This window comes from Pteropus alecto, unplaced genomic scaffold (genome assembly GCF_000325575.1).
Source record: "Pteropus alecto unplaced genomic scaffold, ASM32557v1 scaffold121, whole genome shotgun sequence".
Taxonomy (NCBI): Eukaryota; Metazoa; Chordata; class Mammalia; order Chiroptera; family Pteropodidae; genus Pteropus; species Pteropus alecto.
The window spans coordinates 10,376,624-10,400,402 of NW_006434369.1; the positions used below are offsets into that span (position 1 = coordinate 10,376,624).

General features: G+C 35.1%; 1 protein-coding gene across 2 annotated transcripts in view; it reads left to right on the forward strand.

The window, feature by feature from the left end:
- The first annotated feature begins 10,907 nt into the window (after nt 1-10,907).
- The window catches only part of MAK (male germ cell associated kinase), a 48,404-nt gene continuing 35,532 nt past the window's right edge, over nt 10,908-23,779 (forward strand). For both annotated transcript variants that reach the window (XM_015587275.2, XM_006909270.2), the window contains exons 1-4: nt 10,908-11,001; nt 16,166-16,488; nt 21,454-21,508; nt 22,182-22,303. In XM_015587275.2, coding sequence (XP_015442761.1) covers nt 16,388-16,488; nt 21,454-21,508; nt 22,182-22,303 — 278 coding nt within the window. In that variant the 5' untranslated portion in view covers nt 10,908-11,001; nt 16,166-16,387. The remainder of the gene's footprint in view (nt 11,002-16,165; nt 16,489-21,453; nt 21,509-22,181; nt 22,304-23,779) is intronic.

A 23,779-nucleotide genomic window follows, 5' to 3' on the forward strand; every position in this document is an offset into this window, starting at 1 on the left:
AAAACTTACCAAAATGGACAAAAAATGAAATAAAAATTATGAATAATTCTATGATTATTAAATAATGTGTAATTAAAAACTGTCCTACAAAGAAAACTCTTGGCTTAGATTATTTTAATGTTGAATTCTACCAAACATTTAAATAAATAATATCAATCTACCCAATTCTTTCAGAAAATAAAGTGGGCGGGATATACTTTCTAGCTGTTTTCCAGAGTATAGCATAGCCCTAATGTGATAATTTGACAAAACACTATAAGAAAAAATTTTCAGATCAATATACCTCATGAACACAATTGAAAAATCCTTACCCAAATATTATTTAATTGAATTAAAGCAATACATTAAAAAGAGAATATATCATTTTCAAGCAGGGTTTGTCCTAGGTTAAGTTTGCTCTAATATTTAAAAAGTTAATATACAACACTAGATATCTACCTGGGGGAAAATAAACCTCAACCATTACATCACACTACAACAAAAATTAATTTGTGATAAAGTATAGACCTAAATGTAAAAGTTAAAACTATAAATATTTAAGAAGAAAACATAGGAGAACATCTTTGTTACTTTGTGGTAGGCAAAGATTTCTTAAAGAGAACACAAAAAGCACTAATTGTTAAAGAGAAAAATGATAAATAGGTCATTATCAAAATGTAAAACTTTTGCTCATCAAATGACACCACTAATAAAAAAAAAAGCAAGTCACAAAGAGAAAATATTTGCAAAACACATACCTGACAAAGAACTCATATGCAGAATATATGAACTCAAGCTAATCAGTAACAAGATGAACAACTCAGTAAAAAATTGAACAGGTACTTCACAAAAGAAAATGTATGAATGACTAATATATACATGAAAAGATGCTCAATATTATTAGTCTTCAGAGAAAGGTAAATTAAAACTAAATGAGAGATTTTGCAACCAGTGGAATGGCTAACTTTCTTTTTTAATGGACAATGCCAAATGTTAGCAAGAATGTGGAGAAAACTTGAATTCTCATATGTTGCTGGTAGAATCATTAAATAACACAACTACTCTGGAAAACTGTTTGGCAGTTTCTTTTAAAGTTTAACATACACCTCTCTTATGATCCAGCAATTTCATTGTTAGGTATTTAACTAAAGGAGTGAAAACATATTTCCACAAAAAAAGATTTGTACAAGAATTATCACAGAAGCTTTATTTACACCAACCAAGTGTCAATCAACAGGAAAGATGAATAAACAAATTATGGTAAATTCATACAATGGAGAGCTGTTCTGTAATTTCAAAAATAAGCTACAGATAAACACAACAACACAGGTAAATTTCAAATTATATTGAGCAGAAGCGGCAGGACACAAAAGATGATTCTATTTACATGAAATTCAAGGACAAAACTAATCTATGATAATACAACTCAATGTTGCCTATAAAGAAGGAGTAGGAATTGGCTGGTCAGGAACATGAGGGGGCTTTCTGGCATGAAGGGCATGTTCTATGTCTAAATCAAAGTGGTGATAACATGATTGTGTACATTTATAAAAATCCTTAAGATCTGGCTTTCCAGTGTATGTAAACTTTACCTCAAATTTTAAAAAAGTGAATTCCTAGCATTACCCAGATTAAAATAGAAGCTTCTATGTGAATATTCTCTAGAAATGAAATAAGTTCAGAGAAAAGAGAATAGTCTAAAGGAAGTCCTTCGTTCCTACTATGTTTTAGTGAGAAACCTCTATGTTCTTGAAGGTGTATATCCACTTTGGGGTTATAAGACACTTAAAAATTTTTCTGAGGTTTATGGAAGGAATATTCATTAAGACTACACATTGTGGATCACTCAGTGTCCCACATCATCTTGGTAATACAAAGAACAGGGAAGTATATGTAGACATCTTGTACATTTTGATGCTGCAACTTTCTCCTAAAATGACCTAGTAAAAGAGTGAAACCCACTGATCAAACCCAATGATATTCCTTCTCCAGCATTTGTCATTTGGCTTCAAGCATAAGCTAAATCCATATTTACAAAGTGAATGTGAAAATTGAGTCAATTGTTGATATAATTCGGTTACTTCAAAGTTAAAAATCTGGAATTATGTTTGATGAGGTGGGGAAATGGTGGAGCAATTGAATTTTCTAGTCTCTTCATCACTAATAAAAAGTGATAAATTTTCAGAACTGTCATTTTTCATAAGTAATTGTTTGTGAACCATTTTTGCTTTACTGTATAATAATCCTTAGCTAGCAGAAGCAGTTTGGGATAAGAAGACTTATCGCAGCTGTGAATATTTAGCATATTCAAATCATAAACATATTTGTGTTGTCTTTAAGATGAGTCACTAAAAAGCCAGACAACATAAAAAATTCCTTACAATCCATATTTGACATAACACACTCTTCATTTCAGTAGGCAATACATATGACAAGGGAGCCATTACATGCTAATTTTTTTTCAAAAATTACCTCTCATTTTGTGTGTGTGTTCGCGCGCGCGCGCGCACACACACACACACACACACACACACACAGAGTATAATAATGTGTTACCCTTCCCTAAATCTGATTCTCGCTAGCCTGAGCAAGGCACTTTGAAATCACCCAGGAATTTCTTCTGGTATTTACCTACGTATTTCTAAACCACAGGTTTAGACTATTTCTTCCTTCTACCATTATCCTGGGACTTTTTTTCTCTCTCCTATGTTAGATCCTCTTTATCCAGGATCCTACATCTTCTTTCTTTATTTCTCTCTCCTTCTGATGGATCACGTTTTCAGAAACATCCTAAGAAAGGATATATGGAAGGGTTCATGGAAGGAGAGTGCACATCTCAAACTTGAGGAATAGCTTGAGTGTCGAATTCAAGGTCGAAATGATTTTTCCTTAGATTCCGAAGGCATGACTGTTTTTTATTTGCTTGGATATTTACCTGATTTTCAGCATCAGCTAGCACTGTGATTCCTAATTGCATGTGTGTAAATTGTTTCTTTTCCTTTTTGGAAGCTTTTAGAATTTTCTACTGATCATTAGTTTTCTAAAATTTCACTGAGATATATCTTCATTTTTTTCCCCTTCCTATTCTTTTATGGGCATTTGGTGAGCTCTTTCAATATGAAAACAAGTATCCTTCAATTCTGTGTTATTTTTGTATTATTTTTTTGATTTTTGATCCAGTTTCCTCTTTTCCTTCTTCTGCATGTTCACTAATTAGGCAAAAAACTTGATTCTTTTATTTTCTAATCTTTTCTATCTTGTTTACTTTTTTCAACTACATGTTGTTTTGTTCAAACTCCCAGGAGTTTACCTTCAACTATTCTGTAAATTTATTTTAGATTTCTGCTATCCTAGTTTTATTATCTAAGAGTTCTTTATTGTTCCCTGAATATTACTTCCTTTCATAGAATCTTTTTCCTGTTTCATGGGTACAATATTTTCTCTTTATGTCTTGAAGAATATTAATTATAGTTTAGGATCGTTTTGCCTTTTCATTTTTAACGTTCCCTGCCTTGATTTTGTTTCCTCTGAGTCACAGAATTTCCTTCTATGCCTCAGATTCCTTATTTGGGTGGGGCTTGTCAACTGGGGGACTCAAATGTCAGTATCCTCAGGATTTTTTCTTGTTCCAATCTACTTTTCCAAAGAGTAATGTTCTAATCTTAACCTATGGCATAAGCCAATTGCCATTTTTCTGGAAGCAGAGAAAGCAGCCTAGGGTCTCACCATTCAAAATGCACTAGCGTTCTTAACCTTCCTATTTTCAGCTGGTGCCTTATTCAGCCTTCAACTGTGTATTAGGGGCAGTGGTCCTTGGCTGGGTGGGTTAGAGGATGAGATCTGAGGGTCTCACAGTTTCTTTGACAGACTTTCAGCCAATCCTCTTTTCTTTGGCCCCATCCCAGCCACTTTCTGGGATCCCTCAAAACATCTAATTGCTAAACATCATCTGAGTTTGGCAGTGTGAATCAGCTTCCTTCTCCTTTGCCATTTAGTCTTTGCAGTTATGTTTTTACTTTGAAAGGATGAGCATTTATTCTCAGGAAAAAATAGTTCATTTTTTCTAATTTGCTCAAGATTTAGGCTGTGTGAGACTATTCATGAGTAAAACAAAAATGAGCATGAATGTTGTTAAAATATCTAGTGAATTGGGTGAAGTGTAATTTTTAATTTATAACTGAACAAATTTAACAGAACAAAATCTTTGCTATAAAAACTGTAAACTTTGACATTTAAATAAAATCATATCTAAATAAATATCTCTAAAACCTCCATGTGAAGCCGATTAAAAACTACTCTTTCCAAAGACTTTTGTGGTGTTTTAAAAATGTGAAGCTTACATGTACTTCCTCTGCTTAAAAGAGCTATCCTGAGTTTTTCTAACATAACCACCCCCAAATGTTCCATTGTGATCCTGTTCAAGAAGGATGCATTTTAAGAAATCAAAAAAGCTGGGAATGAAAATTAAATTTTCAATAGTCACTTGTCTTTATGATGTCCCTCTAGTACTTTTTAAATTTTATTTTAGAGCTGTTGAGCTTCTTTGGGGCAGGAAGTTGATGATATATCGTATTACAGTTAAATCTTCTAAGTCAGTGAATAAAACATGTAAACAAAGTTGCTGGACCTAGAAACATATTGATAAAGATCAGTTCCACAAATTCATTTGACAGAGGCAAGCATACTTGAGGTGATATAATTTATTACTTCCTCCTAAGCAGGACAGGCTCTAGACTTATTTGTGACAGGAATGAAGTGAACTGAAAAGTCTGTTTAAACATAATGGAGTGAAGTAGCTGCTTCTTGACAGATAAGCCAGATCTCAGGTTCCCAACCCTGCCCCTTCAAGATGGTCACAGTTGTCTGTAAGGATATTTTGTGCCTGACATTCTAATCGAGTGTTTTGGGTTCAATATCTTTGGATATCCTAGATATTGGCCCTCCTAGGCTTCTGCCTGCAACCTCTAAGACCTCTCTGAGGTAGGTGTGGAGGCTCCCAGTATTGGGATGGCACTTAGCCAAGATGCTATTGTGTAGCATTGAATGACACCAACATCCTTGCTCTGGCAAAAAGCTACAAGCTACGAACACTGGTAAAAACCAGCACATCCACTTGTATTCTCGCTTTTGTGGAAAATCTGTTTACATGGTGGTATGAAGTGGTTTTCTTTAGAGTGGAAACTTTGTTAGGGAACTGGCTTCTTCAGGTGATACCATGTTTTATTTTACAGAAAACTTTTTGGTTTAAAAATAAAATGGGAAAATATAGCAAAATATTAAACAGTAAACAGAGGAAGATAATATTTATTTTCTCCTTTTAAACTTGCCTGTGCTTTCTGATTTTATCCAATTAATTTATATTTGAAAAAGTGAAAATAAATGTTCTATTTTTAAAATAAAAATTTAAATGTCTCTAATGCAAAGCAGTTGCTCAGAAAAACAAATTCAAGAAACAATTTGATGAGAATATCTTTATAAAAATGAAAGTAAATCAAACCTAAAAGACATAGCCCCTACCAGGACTGTACATTCCTCTAGCAAAATGCAAATTCCTGTTCTAGAACATGAGCTTCTAGAGGGCAGAATCTGTATCATTCATTCAACAAATGTTTATTGAGCACCTACTATGTGCCAGCTAGTTTTCAGTGTGTTGTAGAAACAACAACGACCAAATCAAATGAAATCACTCTCCTATGAAGATAATAATTTAGTGGCGGTAAAGGGGAAAACAAACAATAAACAAAATGAATAGATAATTATATAGTATATTTAAAGGTGATAAATGCTAAGAAGAAAAATGAAATAAAGAGGATCATTCTTAAAATTATGACAGTTAAAATTAGTTTAGAGTTAAAATTCAATCATGATCTTATATATTATATAGTTGATACTTTTTTAAGAAGATAATTTATTTTAAATTTTAAAGAGGAACAATAACTTACAAAACACATCATTTGAGGCTAGCTGGATCAGAGATGGGAGGTGAGAAAGAAGTAAAAGAGTATAGCATAGTAAAAAGAATGTACTGAATCAGGAAATTTCTGATCCCTTAGTCACTCACTGAATATCAGAGCTAACTGACACTTGGGCTGAGCTAACTGACCCTTCACCCTGCAATTCCGAGGTGTCAGGGGAAGGCACAGAGAGACAGGACAGCTAACTTTAAATACTGGAAGTGGTAAGATGTGAGAGGAAAAAGTATGTCTTCTTTATGGTCCTGTATAAATCAGGAGCCCTTTCAATTTAAGCGGAAAGGAAAGTGAAATGACGAAGCAAAAAGAAGAATTTTCTGGCTCTTGCAGTTGAAAAGACCAAGAGTAGACTGAGGCATGGCTCAATTCAGGTGCTCCAATGCTGTCATCTGGAAATGATCTCCTCCGTTCTCAGCCCTGCATTCTTCTGTGTTCATTCTCAGCACTGCAGCAAAGATGCTCTGGGCCTTCATTTTACTAAGTTTCTCTAGCAGAAAGAGAACATCTTTTTCCCAGTATCTCAGAATCATGTGTCCGTCTATGTAAGCTAGCCACTGAGACTCCGAGTGGCTCACATGCCCATCCTTGAATCTGAACCGCAAAGACAAATGGGTCAGGAATGTTTCTGCAAAGAAAAAATGGAATACCTGACAGGGAGGAGTAAATGCCAAATAGGCAAAAACAAGAGGTCCATTGCAGATCATACAAAGTAAAATCAGAGTAATGGTCAGGAATTGCAAAGTAATATGTTACAATTCAATGAAAAGGCAATTTAAATAATCAGAACCATCCCAAATTGAAATTAGAGGGGTAGTGATTTCTGTCATAGGAGGTTCAATCAAAGACTTGCATTTGGAAGTTTTCTAAGGTTTCAATCAATCAACTGAATCAATCTAAGGACTAATTTGTGACTGGACACCGCAATGCTTCGCTCTAGTTCTACTAGTGTCACACTTCTTGATTCCACCATCATATCTTAACTTTGTAGCTGCAAATGTCTCCTAATAGTCTTCGTACTCCCCACTTGCCCCTCTACAATTCATTCTCCAGAAAGCAGCCAGAAGAAACATTCATTTATTTATTCAACAAATATTTATTGAGCATCTGGTATGTGTCAGGTAGTATTTAAGGGACAAATACATTGGTAACTAAACACATAAATCCCTGTCTTCAGGGAGCTTCCATTCCAGTGGGGGAGGTAGAAAATAAACAACACATATTAGTAAAATATATGAGATGTGAAATGGCGATAAGTACTAAAACGAAAAAGATAAAGCATCAGGGTATGCATGAAGTGTTAGCAAGCAGGGTAATTAGTGTGGCCAGGGAAGGCTTCACAAAAAAAGCAATTTTTTTTTTAAAAATAAAGACCAAAAGGGAATGAGGGACTGAGCCGCACAGATATCTGGGGGGAAAAACATCAAGTGGCAAGAAAGCCAGAGCAAAGACCCAGAGGCGGGAGCTTCTCAAGCAAGTGAGAAGGCCAATGTAGCTGAAGCAGAGCGTCTAAAGAAGACTAGTAGGAGATGAGGTCACATAGAAGGAAGGTGACCAGATGATCTTCACAGACTTGTAGGTCATAATAAAGACCCTGGGAGGGAGATGGGAGCCTATTTCAAGGTTTTTTAAACAAAGTGACCAAATCTGTCGTGTGTTTTAACAGGATCACTTGACTGTCATGAGAGTATATTGAATGTGAACAAAGGCTAAAGTTTCTATCTTAACAGGCCACTAAACACTACAGAAATCTTATAATTCTTTAGTTCTGATTAACCTCACAACTGATGTGCTAATGTCATCTAATCTTTTGGTTCTTATTTTTAACTTCACAAATTAGACTATTATTTTACACAGAATATTTATGCATTTATACACACTCATCAGATCTTTTCTTTTTGCACCTCAGATCTTCCTCCTGGGATTACATTCCTTCTGTGTAAAATCCAGCCTTTAGAAGTTCCTTTAGAGTAGGTCTTTTGGTTGTGAAATATCTTAGTTTTGTTTTGCTTTTTAAATCTGAAAATATCTCTATTTGCCCTTGCTCAGGAAACAGTTTTCTTAGGTACATTTCTAGTTTGACAGTTATTTCTTTTCAGTACTTTGAGGGAAAGTTTTCATTATTTTCATTTTTACTTAAGAGGAAATTTCCATTTCATCTCCTGGATTCCAGTTTTACTGTTAAGAATTCTGCTGTCAGTCCAATTGCTTTCTTTGTAGGTCTTCTCTCTTTTCTGATGTTAGGTTTGCTTTGTCTTTGGTGTTCTGCAGTTTTATTACTTTGTGTCTAGATGTGAATATCTTTTTACTTGCCCAGCTTGGTATTCTTTCTACTTCCTTTATCTGTGGATTCATGTCCTCAGTTTAGTTGCAGAAAATACTCAGCCACAATTTTGTAAAACTTGCCTCTCCTCCAATCTCACTATTCTTTACTTTTTAGACTCTATTTAGACATTATTAAACTTTCTTATTCTTTCTATCCATCATACTGCTTAATCTCTCATTAATATTTTCTATCTTCTTATCTCTTTATGCTACATTCTAGGTGACTTCTGCAGATTTTGTGCCAGTTCCTTAATTCTTTCTTTGGTTCTAAGATGCTATTTAACTCATTCTTTTAAAAATATTAATAATTATGACATTCATTTTTAACAGTTTAATTATTTTTCTAATGTTCTTGGTCAGCTGGTTCATTTGTGTCATTCTGTGTGTTTTTCTGTATGCTTTTCATGCATAGTTATTTTATATTCAAGTTAATATTTCCAATTTATGAAAACCTTGAAAGTCAGAATATGTTGTTTCTTTTTCTGTTAATTCTCACTTGAGTGGGTTCATTTGTCATGTGATCATGAGCTCATATTTTGTGAAAAACCTAGAGTCCTAAACTGAGGAGGCTCTTTCAGAGGTGATTTGTGTTTGTTTCTTCTGTGATTCAAATGGTTCTACTGGCTTGGGACCACTTTGACCCCTTTCCAGTTCCCCAGTTAATTTTCTAGTCCCTGGTTCAGGTCAGTCCTATTGCCACTGGTCCAAGGCTTAGTCTTCTTGTTGTTGTGCTCAAGTTGGATTTGCCTTTAGGCCAGCTTTGCCTTTCACATTTGCTTACTGCTCCTGCTCGAGTATCAGGTACCTTTTAGAAGGAGTTAGAGGTGCTCAGAGATTTTCTATTCTTCCTATTGCAACAATGCAATAATGCTTTACAAATAATCTAGTTGCTTCAAAGCAGAAGTACTCCCCTCAGAAGATCTAGTTGATCATGGTTTCTTCTTTTTGTTTTCCTCCTTGCTTCTTTTCTCTTTTTTTAATTTAAAACCTACCACTTCTCCACCTGCTCTGAAATATTTTTTGAGATATCCTACTGCATCTCTAAATTGCCTTTGTTAGTCTTTCTCCTTCATCTCCATATTTTTCTCCCCAGTTTTTAGAAGATGGAGTTTTCCAGAATTCCAGCCCTCTTTTCTTCTTAATTTATCTCATCCACACCCATGACTTCATCTACAGTAGTCCAATATATCTGTATTTCCAGCTCTGACATAACCCTGTTAAAAATCTGTATCTCAGATTGCCTTCTTGTGACCTCCATTTGGATTTTTCTCAAACACAAAATTTTCAGAATTGGGCCTATTATTTCCTACCCTCTCTCCCCAAATCTGTTCCTCTTCCAACATTTTCCAATTTGGTTGTGGATACCACTATCTCTCATCTAAGCCTTATGGTCCTGTCAACTTTAACGCCTAAATATCCCTTGAAATCTGTCTCTTTCTGTCCTACTTCCATCATCACTGCTATAGTCAGATCCTCATCATTTCTTCCTGATAAATTACAGTATCCTCTTTTTCTTTCTCTTGCCCTCAGACTCACTGCTCAGACCCAGCTATGCACTGCTGCTCTTGTAATCTTTCTAAAATGCAAATGCGAACATGTCACTCCTCTGTGGAATATTCTTCAGTGGTCCTCTATTGTCGCATGGTATGGCTTAGGCTTCGTAACGGTGCATGTAAGACCCTCATGATCTAACTTATTATGCTTTTTACTCTCCCATCCTATTTCATTTTAAGCTTTGAGAGAGTCATGAGTGCATGTAAGACCCTCATGATCTAACTTATGCTTTTTACTCTGCCATCCTATTTCATTTTAAGCTTTGAGAGAGTCATGAGCATGTCTGTCTTGCTACCTTGGCATTATTCTCAGTGCCAAGGCCAGAGCCAGATTCCTAACAGATAATTACTAAATGGATACATCATTGCCTCATGTATCATGCTTCTGATTTATAGATCCTTTTTGCTATCCAATCTGAACTTTTTTTTCAGTAACACAAGTGCACCCTCCTCTCGCAACTCTAGTTACTATTTGCTCATTTATTTACACATTCATTTATCTTGTAATAACCATGATCTAACACTGGTACTGAGTAGGTTCTCTGAATGAATAAATGAAAACAACCTTAGAAGTATGGCCTAGGAGATAATACATACCCCAGTAACTGACCAATGTAAGGAAACGAAACACAAGAGCAGTTTACAAGTATATGGAAAACATATGCCTTTCTCTTGCCCTTCCCAAGTCTGGGAACCAGATCTAGTGAATCAAGACTTTGTAGAATGGGTAGTACTTGAAATCTTGCTTCCTGGCATATATCATCAGTTTTGACTCAAATAAACTCTTATAAAATTTTTTTTAAAAAGAGACTGTAGAATGAATCAAAGCAAAACCAAACAAAATAAAGGGCAAACCAACCAACTTTCTATAAAGAACTGAAAAGGTAATCAAGACTCTCCCAAGCCCTTAAGCTAAATGGCTGAGATCTAAATGGCAGAAATCTAAATGGGTTCCATACACTCCCAGATGTTCCAGGAAGCCCCGCCCCAGGGAAGCGGGAAACGCAGGATTGGGCGGGGCTTGTACTGCTAGACCACGCCCCCTATGGGCGGGGTGTAAATGGACAGGCTGCGTAGGAGCTGGCGCACCCCCGCCGTTTCCTAGGAGATGAAACACACAAGACGCCAAAGCTTCACAAGGGAGCGAACAAGGAAAGCTGCCACAGCGCAGGCAGGTAATCCCGAGCCAGCTGCGGGGCCGCCACCCTCCGTCCACCTAGCCCAAGCCTGTCCTGCGAGGCTGGCCCAGCATGTCCCCTCGGAGTCCTGTCCTACTAGGACCAACCTCTGCGGAGAGAAGGGGCTTAGACACTGGTAGGGGGAGGGACAGGAGGGAGGAGATCCGGGGAGGAGCTAGGCTGGCGGGAGGGGTCAGCCCGCGCCTACTTCGGCAGGTGCTGTCCGAGGCCCCCTCGACCACTTTCCTGCGCTCTTTAGATAGGGGGGTCGGTCCCAGGTGGGAGGATGACGGCAGGACATCCTCAATCTGAGGGACTTCTGCCCCCGAACTTCTTTCCTAGGTTCCCTCCCACCCCACCCCTACACACACACCTGCGCCGCTCCCTCTACTGCTTGGGCTGAAGGGGAAACTACTTTTAGGACTGAGAGGCAGGGTCAAGTCTCGGTAAAGCAGTGAATTGAGTTCAGAACAGCTACAAAGAAAAAAGGAAGCAGAAGTCTTTTAAAGGCCCCGGTTTGGAGAAAAGGGATCAGAGCGTCCGTGTAACGAAAACTGTTTCTTTACTGCAAATAAAACGGATTAGAAGGTGGGGGGAGCAATAAAACTTGTTTTTAGTGGTTTGTAATCTTAGTTCTAAAACGAAAGAGATTTATGTAATTGTGTTTCCAGAATCTTTTTAAATGAGCAGACATTTGTTCTAATAACAACGGAATTCTCGTAGAATCAAAGTTATCGGACTTATTTTAAACAGAAAAAACAAGCCATTGAATCAAAATAGTGGTGGAAGCAAAAGTTACCTTTCAGTCTTAGCCTTCCTCTCTCTCCCCGGTCCTCCGGTTCACCGTCGCGTGATGGGGAAGGGAGATATTTCCTCTGAAGGCGGCCACATACTGCCTACGTGAGGTTGGTCTCGGGCAAGGATGTTTGATCTCTTAGTTAGGGTGGGTTTTTTTGTTGTTGTTGTTTAGTTTTAAAATGATTTGTGAATATTAGCACAAAGCACTAATGCTTTTATATTTTAACACGGAATTTTTGTTTTCCCATTGTAAAAGCTCCCCTTTTAATTTCTGTAAACATATGACTTGCTTAGTTTGAAATCTTTTTTCTGTTTTGCTTTTTAAACAACTTAGTGATTTTTAAGACGTTACTTTTTTAAAAAACGTAATGCCACCCTTGACGTGGTATCATTACAGTAGGTCCTACAAAGACAAGTTGAAGACATCCAAACAGTATGTGTTCAGAGATTGGCAGACACAAGTTTTACCCTCCCTTTGCCCTCTATGTTAATCTTCTTTAATCCTATTTAAATCCCTTCTTAACTGGCAGAAGCTGTAGAGAATAAAGCTCAAGTTTACAATAATTGTGCACTTGGACAAGCAGCAATTGTGCACTTAGATAAAAATAAAACTAGAAGGGAGAGAAATTATATGGGTGTTTATTTAATCTAGGTCTATAATTGAGACTCTAAATAAATGTTTTTTCTTCAAATCAGAATATAAGATTTGTTTAACCTATAGAAAAGTAGGTAACTATCATAGCTTGACTGTAGAAAATTCCAAGTTCCATTAAATTAGTTGAAGATCGTAATTATATTACATGTACTTGTATTTTGTCCTGTTGCGCATATATATTTACACACACAAGGAAATATATATGGAAATATTCATGTACATTAGAAATCATATTAATATATGCCTATTTTGCAGAAGTAGCTTTCTATAGGTCAACAGAGAAGAATATATGTAGTTTGTAGAGAAATATTATTGTGTGTGAACTGGGGACTAATAGGCAGTCTCTGTTTAGGACCTTGCTTTACTATACAGATAAAAGCTGCTGTTTATGTGTTATCAGTGAGTAGGTACATGGGAGTAATGATTAAAAAAACAACTTTACTTTTATATCTATGCCTCTTTAGGCCATTGTCCTTATATTTTCAGAGGGATAAAGGGACAACTGAAATGGTCAGCTTCTTACCCTGGAGAGCTATTTAATTTGTAATTAATATCACTCAGAAGAGGCCTTTCCAAAGTTTTTATTTAGGAACATAGTATGTAAATTTGCTTTACTTAAAGGTAGGGTAGGGCTTAAGCGGGACAGATGCTGTCAGAGCCAAAAATCTGACTTTTTAAAATCTATGCTATATCCACAATCTTCACCACTCTACCCCACAAACAAAAGAAGCTGGAAAATGGTAATGTTTCATGTTTATTCTTTCCTGAATATAAGTATTCCATATGCTATTGGCATCCTCACTTGAAACAGACTTTGTTTCTAGTATGTATTTGAAAGTTGGTTGGTTAGGCTTGGAATGAAATTTCCAAATAGCCACTCTATAACTGTTTGGGCTTCCAAGCCAAATGCAGAAAGTCAACAGTGATTGAATGATCTGCTGCGCTAATAGAACTGGTGATGGTGATTGATGGTTGACGGTCTTAATAGTGGACAAGAAAGAGGCAATTAATTCCATTTTTGCAGGTTCTTAAGTCACTGCAAGGTAAAGTTTTGACTACTGTTTCTGGCACCCTCTTCTCTCTGAACTCTTTCCACCTGGGCAGCTCCCTCTTTCATTAGGCAATGTATCTCCTTTTCCTGAATTGCCTACATTACTTTCTACCTCTCAGACCCTCAATGCTTGTCCTCAGACGTTGACGTGAAAATAATTGTTGCATAGCAACATATTTGCAAAGGAAAGATGATGCTATTATTTCATTAAATTTCTTAATTAATTTTTGGGGTGGGTTAAAACAATAATTTTCATGATGGGAGCTCCAGGTAGACTCCTTTCTTCCTTACTCACATTTTCTTTCCCTTCACTGCTTCTGGCCTATTATTTTTATAATGTCCTCAGGTATAGGATAAGCCAGATGTAGGTAGCCTTAGGGTTTTGTCAGGTAGAGAGCACCATTTGCACTTTCCAGTTTGTCAGTAGCATCTTGGTGTTTTTCGATAAGGAGTTGGGTAGGAATCTTCAGGGGGTGGTGCAGCTCTCGTTTTAAGTTAGATTCTGCATGTTTTGGGAGCAAAGAGGGGTGGGCCCTTAAAATTAGCTGTATCAGTGATTGTAAAAGCCAATAAGAAAGGGTTGTTTAGAAGTTAGGGACTATACTAAAACTAGACAAAACAAACAGAAAAAGCAACCACAGCTTTTAGCTAATGCAAGTATTAGACTGACTCCATCTTGATTCTCTGATTGGTCAGAGATAGGTCATTTAATCCTTCTGTATTTTTATTTTACAATTTTATGCTATGGTAAACATCATGGCCTTTTGGACAAATATATATTCTATTTTGTTACTTATTCAGTAAACTTATAGAGAGGACCCGTTCCTTAAAAGAGTTAGGTGTATGTTACCCTAAATAGAGTAGCTAGAAAAGAATGTCAAGTGGGTTAACATGCTAATAGTAAATTGCAAAACACTGATTTAATAAAATTCTAAATGATCAGAAGAAACACATTTCAGTCCATAGTTTGTTTAATCATAGCACATAGTATAAAACAAACAAGCCAAAAGATCTTTCAAAATTTTATTTCTTTCTACAGATAAAGGAACAATTAAGAAAAGAAAATACATGTTTTGGTCAGGAACCCTGCAAATAGATGTTGCCTTTTCCTATATTAATACCTTAATATTTAGAATCTGTACCTTTCTCTATATTAATACCTTAATATTTAGAACCTGTATCTATGTATAAAGGCCATTTGCAAAAAAAACTTGCATTTTCAGGCAAATGGAGATTCATTTGCTGGCATTTGATAAGACTGTTTGCTCATACTTAAGCTGAGAGATGAAATGAAGAAACCTCTAAATAGAACTGAAATCTACTATCATGATCTCTTTTTCAAGATCTTGGCCTCACAGCTAGCCTAGACTAAATTATTTCACATGTGTCTTTGAAGGGGTTATTATTTGTGTGAAGTAAAATAAATGATAAATTAATACACACTCCTTGTCATTGAAAAGCCCCACTGGGTTCTTCCAAAGTTCCCTGTGGACACATTTCTGCATATAGGAAGCAACATAATTTTAATGTACTTCTCTACACTTGTAGAAAGCCTGTTTTTTGGAAGTCTTGGGTGCTTTTAACAACTATATCACATCCTTATAGGTCCTAAATTTATGCATATAATAGAGAAGCAATTTTAATGATTTTATTTTCTTTTATGGAAGTGAAACAGTGCTACCATGAAAAGAAAATAATCTTTGAATGAAGTACCAAAGTATAAAACAAAGTAGTTTCATGATGCCAAATGTTTTGTTACCATCTACAAGTAAGCATAAAGCCCTGTAACAGAATGATAGAGATTTTTAAAAGCAAAACAAGAATGATAAATAGGAATGAATTGAGAAATAGTTCCTTGAAGTGTGGAACTATGACAAAACAATGGAAGGAAACACGAATGTTGTTGGAATGAAGTAGACACTAAGGCTAGTGCTTTGTTTTTCTTTAATTGTACTAATAAAATCAGAACCTATTGAAACCTGTACCTTTCATATATATACAGATTCACAATTCCTTACATATAATTTTGAAATCCATGAAACACAGAAAGACGATATTTTAAAAATATTTGTGTAAACTCATTTGAAACAAAACATGACATGAATGACATGAGGCCATTTATAATTTTCATTTAATTTACTTAGTATACTTTTCATACATTTTTCTGCAGGTACATTAAGAGACTAATGGGAGGTATTACATAACATATGGTATATGCACCATATTACTTATCTAAAATATGAAAATTCCTAGATTCCATACAAATCTGGCTCAGAAGTTTCACATAAGGGACTGTAGGCCAAATTAAATATGATGCAGAAATTGATTCAAAGAATGGATAGAGCATAGATGTGTGATTTTCCAAGGTCTGATTTGGAACAATATAGATTATATTCAATAAAAAAAAGAAATATAAATAATTAAGTCAATATTTATTGAACATTCATGGAATAAATCGCACAGTATCATGTAAACGAAGCATTCTCCAAATAAATATTATCGGTCTAAGTAAACTTTATTCCACAAATGATTTGCTGACAAATATTCAACACACTGGTATTTCTAATATTTATTATTTTCCCCTGTACTGTAGATTACCAGTAGAATTTTTGAAGAGATTCTTTAATGAAAATTTCTTTTATTCTTATTTTTTGTAGGGTGTTCATAATAATGGAAGCACTGTTTCCTTGCCAGATTCCTTATTGCTGTAGTTTATGAACCTTCATAATCTTGGGGAAGAGCCTATGTTAATGATGACAAACCTGTCACCAGTGTAACAGTCTAAGGGCAAAAACAAATTTGAAAAAAGAAGCGTTTAAATTTATATTCAACAAAGCAGTCATTGCGATCCACAACTTCTGCTACATTATTTTTCCAAGATGAACCGGTACACAACCATGAGACAGTTGGGAGATGGCACCTATGGGAGTGTGCTGATGGGCAAGAGTAACGAATCTGGGGAGCTGGTGGCCATCAAAAGGTACTGTGTGCAACACTGCAAAGTTTACCTTTGACGCTGATCTTTCATTTCCTTTGCTTGCTTGAGAATATATACAAGCACAGAGAGAGGTCTAATTTAGACCCCATACTTCTTTGGCTAATGTGTAATTAATCGAATAATGTTGATTCTCACATACATTATTTAAATTTTCTGGTTTGTCCAGATAAATCAAAAATATAAATACTCTGCTTTTTATGCATAATAAATTGAACTGAAACTGAAGATAATATCTGGAATGTTTTTAAAATTTAAAGTTTAGTGCATAGTAAAGCTTATTATTTCTTTAAAACAGTAGGCCTAAACATCAGATGATATTTATAATATCAAATTGAGTTCAGAATGGCATATGGTATTCCCTAAGCTTAATAATTAAATTGAATTAATTGAATTAACTTAATTTACTTTATCATCTATTACATGTAAAAAAAAAATTATCCCAAAACTTAGTGATTTAAAACAGAGCAAACATTTATTAATTCACACAGATTCTGTAGGTCAGGAATTTAGGAGTAGCTTAGCTGAGTGGTTCTGGCTCTGGGTCTCTCATGAAGTGGCAGTCTGATGTCGGCCAAGATCACAGTCATCTGAAGGCTGGACAGGGGCCTGAAGATCCACTTCCAAAGTGGCCCATTCTATGATTCTGCTAGGGCTGCTCTAACGAAGTACCACAGACCGGGGGGCTTAAACAATGGATTGATTTCCTCACAGTTCTGGAGGGGAGGAGTCTGATTAAGATTTCAGCAGGGTTGGTTTCTTGTGAGGCCTCTCTCCTTGATTTGGGTGGTGATGCCTGATCTAGGAAAATATCATTGAGTATGGGCATAAATGGAAGCATTCAAGGGACATTTAGGAGACAGCCTCTATAGGAAGGAGTAAAGAATGGGGAAGAGTCCAGGCTAACTCCTGAGATTTTGGCTTAAATGGGTAGTAGTGGTACCATTCGCCATGATGGGGAGGGGGAAATCACAGGCTGAGGGGTAAAGCTGAGTTAAGTTTTGGACATAATGACTTTGAGATGCATATAAGCAATTGAATATTTCCATTAAAATTCAAAAACAGAGGTGGATTTAGAAATTGTTAATGTATAGGTGATAATAAACTATACAAAATGAGAAGAAAAGAGGTCTTCATATAGAGCACTAAGGAACCCCAGCATATAAATGATGGGCCCTGGAATTGTGAGAAGTAGAGAGAAAACCAGGACAGTGTAGAAAATATCTGGACTCAAGAGAAAGATCTAAAAGAAAAAGTGCTTAATTAGAAGACAAGTAATATCTAATGACTAGAAAAGCATCTGGGTTAGTTAGGAATGCTTCTTCCTGCAAGTAATAAATAAATTAGTAGCAAGGGACAGAACCAATGGCTTAAATAAGGAGTTTTGCTTACATATCAGGAAATCTGGAGTTTGATGATTCCAGGGCTCTTTCAATGGCTCAACCTTGTACTGAATCCAGGCCTTTTCTGTCTTCTTCATTCTGAGCTGCCGGCATTTGTTTGTTTTCAAATGTGTCACTTAATGGCCATATTGTGATTATTTTACTTCTAGGCATTATTATGTTCAAGGTGGGAAGAAGGGAGAATAATACCAGCAAACTCTTCTCTCAAATAATTTTAGGAAGTAAAATTTCTTTATCAGAAGCCCCCAAGTGACTTCCCCTCACAGCTTATTGTCTAGAACTGGATCACACAATCTCCCTTGTGTCCAAGGGAGGCTGAGAAGTGAGTTATCTACTCTTCCAGCCTCTATACCAGAAGGCTAGAAGTGGCCTTCTGGTGTCCAAACAATATTATCTGCCATGGCGTTCCTTGGATTTGGAGAATATAACATAATTAATAGCTGTGGTGTTAAACCAGATTGCAGTAGGGTAAGGAATAATGAAAGATGGGGTAGTGGAAACATTGAGCTGTGAATAGTTGTGGAGGATGGGTTACTGAGTAGCTAAGAAAGTTGTAGGATTGCCAAGTATTAGTAAGAATCCATCTGAGATTACATGGCCTGAATACTAAAGTGGACCTAGTAGGGGCATTTACATGACTCTTCTTCCTGTCTTCACCAATCTGTGCAGAGACCAGAGACCGGAGGACAGCAAATAGGAGTGGTGGGATGCTGAGAGGGAGACATTCAGAATATGTATGTGCTCTCGAGGGGATAGTGGTGGAAAGGTGAACTATGGGATCCATGCTGGATGAGGAGGCAAGCAAAATCAAGTTTTGAACAAGTGGATGTAACTAGCCAATCCAATGGTAGTAATGGTAAAAGGATAGGAGCTCATGGTCAGAGTATGAGGTTTTAAAGGTTGAGATCTTAGAGAGTAAAACCACTCCTCATGACGACAAGGTGTTTATGAGTGACTATGGGAGGATAGAGGTGAACATCTCTTTGGAGTTAAGGAACTGTGAAGCCAGGCTGCTGGCATGATTATTGATATGAATGTTCACTATAGCCATTACTTCTTAAGGTTCTGGACAAGACAATCTAAGGGATAGTTTTTGAACTTATATTGCCTACAAGAGTCATACAGAAGCCTCTGCCATTTCTCTTAAGGTTGATGGCAAAGGAATAAACTTTATCTGAAAATTACACACAGTAGATCCCGTAGTCTCCATTCTCAATTTATCCCTATTTTTACCAAAACCTATATTCCATAATATCTGATCAGAACCTTCAGTTTGAACATATTTTGTGTAGCAGATAAAGAGCTGCCTATCCTTAATTTTCAAAATGAGTAATAAACATATCCCCTTGAAGGGAAATGATTATCTGGAAGAAGGTATTTTTCATTCTGAAAGCCTTCTAAACAGAAGAATCAGGAGTTAGGTGTTGGGTTTGTGAGCGGCTATTAGAATTAGACATTCCCAGTTAAGAATGATGTTGAGGACTGAAGTAGAGAAGAGGCTGAGCACTAGTATGGCACAGAGATGGCCAGAAAAAATGAGGGTAGATGATGAAGAGGCTGGTATAATGTGAGAATATCAACATAGAAAGTTCGTACTTAATTCAGTAAGCAGTGGGCAACTTTTAAGCAGTCTAAAAATGCAATCAAAACTGGGTAGGATGAGTTGGAGGATAAGTGCTTAGAAGTTGGGAGAACACTGTACAGAACAAGATAAAGTGTATCTTTCTGAAAATTTCCTTTGGGAAATCTTAATTTAGATCGCTGGTAAGAAATCTTGTGTTATCTAATGCCATTTTAAAAAAATATAACACGATTCATTCTAGGGAATGATAGTTAGATATGTGCATTTCCTTAGAGGAGTATTGATGAGAACTAACTGCTGGAAAGAAAGTAACATATTAAGTGTATGTGGATGCAGCTAGTACAGATTTTCAAGTAGAATGAAAATGTTTTAATTTGTACTAAATTCTAAAAATGAATTTGAATATATTATCTAATCTCTAAAAAATGGGATTTAAAAAATTGTGTAATTACATTTTAAGAATCAGGAAATCTGGAGTTTGATGATGCCAGGGATGGATTTGATCACTTTATTAAAATTTTATAGCTATGTTGGATTTGACTTCTGTTTTATTTTAAATTGATCATTGTCCTAGATTTACCTTTATCATTTTAGCAAGACATTTATAAATAAATCTATAACACTGAAAAGTATCTTTTGGTAAACCACTAAGCCCTCAATTTCTTCAAGCTCCTTCATAAATTTGTAGCATATATACTCATTGAATGAATATAAATGAAATTCTGATTCACTAAGGATATTTTAGAAGTAATAGCAGTAATGCCCTTCATATCTTACTGTAGACGATCATAAATTTTGGTACATCTAGTATTTGTTGAGTGCTGAACTAAGCAGTTTACAATAAGCTTTCTTATGCAGTAGTTTCTATTTTATAGCTAAGGAATTTGAGGCACAGAGAGGTCATTAAGTATTTCATCCAAGGCCATATAATCAGTGAGCTGCTGAGTGAGGATGTGAATCCAAGCAGTGCAAGTCCACAGCTACATGCTTGATCGCCAGGGTGTGTTATAAAATCTTTATGCTGCCTTTCCTTTACTTATTTCCTTACCCCTGTGTATTACACTCTTGTAGAAGCTCAGAGTAATTCCTATAGGAATTAATTTAATTAATAAGGATGACTTTAAGCTTCCTGAGAATCTTCCAGAATAATCTCCATAGGAGATTATAATACTAAATGAAAGCAGTTAGGGCATATAGGATTTTTATTTTTCATAATTCAGCCTTGTAATTTCTATACCTGAAGAAACAATTTTAAGAACATGAATTCTTGTTTTCTCTTGTCTCCTATTTTGTATGGTGACTAAAATCCATTCATATAAATAGTATAATCTCTATAGTACACATAGCGGAATTACTTTATTACTCTAAATTCATATTTTATATATTCATCTCTAATGATAACCAACATTGGGATGAAAGAGGAGAAGTAAAGAACAAAATTCAAGAAAGCTATCTCTAAAATTTGTTTACTTCTGAATTTTTGCTGATTTAAATCACTTAACTTTGTGGGTCTCTTGTTTAAAGCTGAGGAAATGATTTAGAAGTTGTCAGATCAAATCATTGTACTAAATTTGGTACCAAAATTTGTAATTTTTTCCCCACTCCACCTGATTATAGTATTCATATTTTTTTAAGTTTTAGAAAGAAAGGAAATTTGGAAAAAGCCCTTTTAGAAAAGCACAATTAAACTAATTAGAGAAATATAGGAACTCACCCGGAAAGGAAGATTAATGGTAATCCTTTCACCTTTGTGTTAATGCAGAATTTCAGCTATGAATAATTGTGAATTTGTACCAAGTAGCCTTGAGATATATAGAAAGGAGGTGATTTGTTTTTAAGGAAGAGGGAAGAGATATCATAGCTTGCCCAAAGTGTGCTAGTAACAGAGGAAGAAAGCCAATGGTGGAATTTATGTTTTCAAATCCTCGATCTCCTGTACATTAAACTTATCTTTTTTTATTTCAGGATGAAGAGAAAGTTCTATTCTTGGGATGAATGTATGAACTTGAGAGAAGTTAAGGTAGAATCCTAGAGGCAAAAGAACTGGAGAAAGACTTTACCTCACACCTATCTCATTTCTGAGGATGGTTGCTAAGGAGATGATTCTTTTTTTTCTGTGAAAAGTGGTCCAAAGATAATTATATTTCTTACATTTTTTCATTTATCTTTCTAAAGTAATTTCTCATTTCTCATTGGAATGTCAGTGGAGAACAGAAAATAATTATATCCTCATATTTGACAGTACACTCTCATTTTTAAAAGCATTTTAACTTATGTTATCAAAGGAAAGACACCTTTTTAAATTACTACATAACACTTCTTTGTATTTTATGCTGTATGACTTGGATAAAATTTTGAAGACTTTTGCATGGAATTTCATATGTGAAGTCAGAAAAAGTTAGACTTATATAATAGATTAAGGAAAAAAAAGTGAAATGTTTGGTAGTTATTATTGACTTTGTTTACTTTTACACTTACATTCATTAGTTAAAACAATTAATGCTTACTTTAAATAGATGTTCACAGATGTTTTAGACATGTACAATATTATAGATATTAAAACTTAATTCATTAATGAAATCAGAAGAAATGGAAAATTACATAAGGTAATTATCATACCTAGTATTGATGAGATTTTGTCAACTTCTATAACTTTGCTGTAATAATTTTAATGCTTACTTGCTGTGTTGCAGTCTCTGAAGAAACTTAATCATGCCAACGTGATTAAATTGAAAGAAGTTATCAGAGAAAATGACCATCTTTATTTTATATTTGAATATATGAAAGAAAACCTCTATCAATTAATGAAAGACAGGTATGTCTGTATTTTATGATAACTGTAGTTTTTCTTCTATTGTCTCCTCCATAAGTTCCTTGGATCCCTTCAATACATCACATTTTACAATATACAGATTTACCTCTCTACGCAGTGGATTTAAATTAATTAGTTTTTTTTTTTTTATCAAGTACTGAAGAACTAGCTGTGATATAGGTACCATTTTTCTGCTGTAATCTCTTAAAGGTCAAGATAAACATGTCACATAAACATACATACTATCTATACTTTTTAAAACAAAATTCTATGTATAATTTAATACTCAGTAATAAAGCTGGCCTTGGGCAAAATTGAGAAAATTAACTTCATTGGTCTCCCAAGCACCTTGTGTAAGGTTAATGAAAGATTGAGGAAGGAATGATGTAGCTTTCAGAAAAGGATCTAATAAACTCATTCATAGAATGCTTAAGTGAATAGTGAAACCTTATGTGTTACCCATCCTAAGGAAAATCTCATTGTAATTTTTAATCCTATGAACAGAATCTAAAGAAGGAGAGTTTTAGTAATCTGCTGTGAGTTTGGGGAGGATAATATTTTGGTGGTAGTTGCTGGTCACATCTGGGAGATTAATGTCCAAAATTTTGCCTGCTTTTAAAGCCAGAGTTGTTCAGCAAAAGATCCTAAAATACTTTAAAAATTAATTTCCCAGTGGAATGATGTTGATTTCTCTCTGTATTTCTTTCATACACACACATACATACTCAAGGCCTAAGGATGGTGAGTGAGTTTTTCTTCAATCATATTTTTCCTTCTTTCAAAAAATACTTATTAAATGCCTGTGATGTTCCAGGCTTATATCATTATAAAATTAATATCGGTTAAAATAAAAGTAAAGATTTCTACCTCTCAAATCAGTGTTTATTTTTTTAGAGTCTCTAGCTTTTATATACAGGCATGCATGCTTTTTGCATAGTTGTAATTTTAGTGGTGATACATTTTTTATTTGATTCATTCACTTACAGGCATTTTTATGCTGATACATCATCTTCATAATTACCATAGTTAGTATGTTCTATTGAATGGCTATACCAAACTTCACTTAGCACTTTGAACTATTTTAAAAAATAGCTATCAGTGGGAGAACAGGTTGGTAGTTACACTGCATAATATTGATAGAATCATTTTATAGCCATTAAAAGTGATAATTATAAAAATTACGAAACTACCTGTAAGTGGATAAAAAACAAACCTAAATTGTATTTATGTAACAGTTACACCTAATATAAAAGTTATATACGCAGTTGGATTAGGACTGGATTAGAATACTGAAAAATCAAAATAGTATTTTAATAAGGTGGTGAGATTATAGATAACCTTAAGTTTTTGTCTTCTAATAATAATTTATGTCATTTAAAATGTATGAAATGATAAATGCATGATATACTGAGATGTAGTTATTGAAGAAAAGAAATAAGTACACAGTACATAGAAATGCATGAAATGTACTTTCATCTG